This window comes from Miscanthus floridulus, chromosome 5 (assembly GCF_019320115.1).
Source record: "Miscanthus floridulus cultivar M001 chromosome 5, ASM1932011v1, whole genome shotgun sequence".
NCBI lineage: Eukaryota > Viridiplantae > Streptophyta > Magnoliopsida > Poales > Poaceae > Miscanthus > Miscanthus floridulus.
The window spans coordinates 11,141,998-11,146,484 of NC_089584.1; the positions used below are offsets into that span (position 1 = coordinate 11,141,998).

Genomic DNA, 4,487 nt, shown 5'->3' on the forward strand with positions numbered 1-4,487 from the left:
ATGCTCTTCTACGTGAAAACATCAAAATAAATGGTCGTCTGGATTAACCAGTTTATCCACAGTGTTCACTTCAGGTTTTCCACCCCAAATAAAAGGGATCAAAGAACTAGATAGAAATTGCAAAGCCCTGCAGGATTCAAATAACATATATATAGACTACGACCAAACATCCATGGCATAATTAGAAAGCCGCCTTATAATTAAATAGATGTAGCATAGTAGTCCTCGGTTCTCAAAAAAGAATTGGTCTTATCTAGTTGCTCACTGATCCCCATAATTACTGATACCGTGCAGCCAGTGGTTGGTTTTCCCGGCATATCTTTCTTTGCCCAGTCCGTGGTTGGTTCATCCTGCTGACTATCTGCAGGGACTCCAACCGTTTGAACCGCCACAAGAAACGGATCAACATTCCAAGAATTAGGCCGAAGCATATGCAAATACTAGCAAGTTGCACCAAGCCCGCCCCCCTATTACAGATTCATGATTCAACTAAAAAAATTAGCACATGTTTTGGCAATCCACTACTACTAGGACCATGAGCAGGAATTCCAAGCTGTGGCATGCAGACATAAAAATCTATAAATATGGATTCAGTTATCCGTACTCCCTCCGTCCCAAAATATCTATCGTTTTCGCTTCCTAAGAAATAACTTTGATAAAATATATATTAAAAAATATTAATATTTATGGCACATAATTGGTATCATTGGAAAGATCTTTAAATCTAGTTTTTAAATAAATTTATTTAGAGTTATAAATGTTGCATGTATTTTCTACAAATCAAGTCAAACTTACGGCACCGAAACCAAAAGCGACAGATAATTTGGAGCACAAGAGTATATAGCTAAATAAACTACTGAACCAACAGGCCAGCTCTTATGTCAGAAAACAAGTAGTACGGCTACAGAAAAAAATCCAGAATCCGGTACATTTATCGTTCAAGAACTGAGTGCTGGCTGTGGAGATGGGGTTCCTTCAAAAGTTCAAACAGTTTTTGGATTGCTTCTGCCCGAGGGATAAATTTACTGTTGAAGCGTAGGTTCTGTACTAACTCGCATATCAGTACAGAGGTAGGAGTAACAAGCATTTTTTTCCTCGAATACACACACAAGGCATGCGGCGCATCATTGTATTAAGGCAGAGCAGAGTTTGTAGAAGAATGGGAGCCAACAAGATCTCGTATTGCTCTCTGGGTGTTACAAATACAAGTTACAGAGGGCCGGCGCTAGGCGTGCACGAGCTGAGATCGTGGGCGCCGTTCGTGGTCGTCAAGATACGACTAACTACCTTAGTTTACACCGTTACAATGCTATCCTTCAACACCCCCCGCAGTCGCATGGGTCGGCTCGACGACGCAAAGACTGGATCGGAACGTTGATGTAGGCAGTCCTTTGGTCATGACATCTGCGCACTGCTCGGCGGTAAGAACATGAAGGACGCGAAGGTCACCGAGCTGGACTCTCTCGAACAAAATGGATGTCCAGCTCGATGTGTTTGGTCCGCTTGTGATGAACCGGATTCGCTGACATATACACCGCCGAGACGTTGTCACAGTACGTCACGGTGGCCTTGGTGATCGCGCACTGGAGCTCGGCGAGCAGCTGTCGAAGCTATATACATTCAGCGGCGGCGTTGGCGACGGCGCGGTACTCCGCTTCTGCACTTGACCGCGACACGGTAGGCTGGCACTTAGATGACCATGACACGAGAGCCTCTCCCAGGAAGACACAAAACCCTGAGGTAGAACGCCTGGTGTCTAGGCACCCCACCCAATCAGCATCAGAGTATGCCGTAATGGAGGGGTCTCGGCCGCCGCAGATGTGAAGTCCCAGATCACCTGTTCCACGGACATATCGGAGAATCTGCTTCAGCAAGGCTTGGTGAGGAACACGCGGGGCGTGCATATGCAGGCACGCCTGCTGCACCGCGAACGCCAAGTCTAGGCGCGTCACAGTGAGATACTGCAGCGCCCCGGCCAAACTCCGGTATGTGGAGGAATCGTCAATCTTCGCCCCATCAGCAGATAGCTTCCCTTTGGCGTCAATTGGTGTCAAGGTGGGCTTACAGTTCAGCATCCCCACGCGATCAAGAACATCTTCAGCATACCGTTGCTATGACAAGAACAAGCCAGACGGTGTACGTCTAACGTCGATGCTGAGGAAGAAGCAGAGTTCGTCAAGTTCCTTGATCGCGAACTCAGCTCGTAGTTTGTCGACGATTTATTGTAGAACCGCCGGGCTGGAACCGGTGAGCACCATGTCATCCACGTACAGCAGCAAGTACGCGACGTCCTAGCCTCGCCGTAGGACAGACAACGAGGAGTCGGATCGCGTCGGTGTGAAGCCGAGGCTGATGGCGAATGTTGCGAAGCGATCGAACCAAGAGCGCGGCGCCTGCCGGAGCCCACAGAGGGACTTATCAAGCAGACAGACAGCATCCGGGGGTTCAGGATCAACAAAGAACTTGCTCGCGTAGATTGCCATGAAGGAGGGCATTGAACACATCGAGTTGACGCGTCGGCCAGCGCTTAGAAGCAGCGATGGTGAGCACGGTGCGGATGGTAGCGGGTTTGACCACCAGCGTGAAGGTTTCGCCGAAGTCCACACCGGCACGCTATGTAAATCCTCGAACGACCCAGCGGGCCTTGTATCGATCAAGTGATCCATCAGGTTTGAGTTTGTGGGTGAAAACCCACTTGCCGGAGATGATGTGGGCACCTGCTGGACGATCAACAAGGCGCCAAGTCCGATTGGACTGAAGAGTGCGGTATTCGCACTCCATGGCAGCATGCCAATTTGGATCACGAAGCGCAACCCGGGCTAAAGATGGCAACGGGGAAACTGCGCCGATGGTGGAGGAATCCGGTGTTTCAGAGGTAGCAGCAAGTGCATAGCGAGGGTTAGGTTTGAAGATGCCCGCGCGTGCTCGGGAGAGCATCGGATGCGTAGATGGCGCTAGAGACGGCGATGGCGCACTGGTCGGCGCGCTGGACGGAGGACTAACAAAGGGGCCACGTTGCCAGGATTTGGGCCAGAGGCAGCCGATCCGGAGGACACTGGGGAGGGAACAGAGGCAGATGCAGGCACGAACGAGCCAGTGCTGGGCGGCTGAGGTGCTAGTTGAGCCGGCAGAGCCTGCGGAAGCACAATGACCTCTGTTGTCGGATGATGAATAGTGTCGGTGTTCACTGAAGAAGAAGTAGACTGCTCATGACGAAAAGGGAACTGGCTTTCATCAAATGTAACATGCCGATATGTGACGGCTCGGCGTGTGGCGAGATCAAAGTAGCGATAGCCGCAATGATCCGGTGGGTATCCAAGAAGAACACAGGTGCTAGATCGCGCTCTGAGTTTGTTAGACGCAGTCGTGGCTAACTTTGGAAAACAGAGGCAACCAAACAGCCTGAGATGAGTGACTTCAGGTGGAGCGCCAAGTAAAAGCTGATAGGGGGTGAGTTGGCCGGTTGCTTGACATGGCCAGCGATTGAGGAGATATGTAGCAGTGGAAAGAGCTTCAACCCAGAAAGAAGATGGCATTCTAGCATGGAATAGTAGACTGCGTACACAATCATTCAGAGTTTGAATTATGCGCTTGGATTTCCCATTCTGAGATGATGTATATGGACAGGAGAGGCGTAGAGCAATGCAACATTTAGTTAGATAGTTGCGAAAAGCATGGTTGTCAAACTCCTTGCCATTATCGGTTTGAAAAGAAATCAGTGAAAGTTGGAACTGGGTGGATACATAAGCATGAAAGGAAAGTAAACAAGCGTATACATCAGATTTGCATCGCAAAGGAAAGGTCCACACATAGTGGGTAAGATCATCAATTAAAACAAGGTAATATTTAAACCCTGAACAACTAGACACAGGAGATGTCCAGATCTTAGCATGTATAATCTGAAAAGGAACATAACTGGCCAGTTTGACACTGGAAAAGGAAGACGAACATGTTTACCAAACTGACAAGCTTGACAAGAATGAGACACATACTTAGAACAACTGAACTCAAGCTGAGGTAGAGTCTGACGAAGAGTATGATGCCCGGGATGACCCAACCGGAGGTGCCAAAGATCAACTGAAGGAGCTGTCGCAACAAGCGCCGACGGCGAGGGGGACGCCAGAAGGTACAAGTTGCCAGCACTGATGTCCTTGATAGAAAAAACAAATGCGTCAAACTCGATAGTAACATTGTTGTCACGAGTGAGTGATCGAACAGAAACAAGGTTCTTGACTAGGGAGGGAGAAACCAGGATGTTCTTGAGGAAAAGGGGATTGTGAGGAGTGGCAATGGTGGTGGACGCACGGTGGGTAATAGGCAAGAGTGCGCCGCTGCCAATAGTAATAGGAGTAGAATTTGTCCAGGAACCACTCGGTGGCCTGGGGGCTTAGGGGCCATTGTTGGCTGCTGGATCTTCCACATGGGTGAGCCGATCGCTCACCAGCGTTACCAACCACACACTATGGCTAGAGGTAGAAGAAGGGAGG

The 4,487-nt window shown here is 49.3% G+C and overlaps 1 protein-coding gene across 1 annotated transcript; it reads right to left on the reverse strand.

Annotated features, from left to right (window-relative positions):
* Positions 1 to 1,610: 1,610 nt before the first annotated feature.
* LOC136454235 (uncharacterized mitochondrial protein AtMg00810-like) lies at positions 1,611 to 2,075 on the reverse strand. The gene has a single exon (XM_066454732.1). The coding sequence runs from the start codon at positions 2,073 to 2,075 to the stop codon at positions 1,611 to 1,613; it is 465 nt and encodes a 154-aa protein (XP_066310829.1).
* Between the last annotated feature and the right edge of the window lie 2,412 nt (positions 2,076 to 4,487).

What these genes read in the sequence shown, in the direction of transcription:
- LOC136454235 (XM_066454732.1), bottom strand. Translation starts at nt 2,075, where the DNA reads ATGCTGAACTGTAAGCCCACCTTGACACCAATTGACGCCAAAGGGAAG.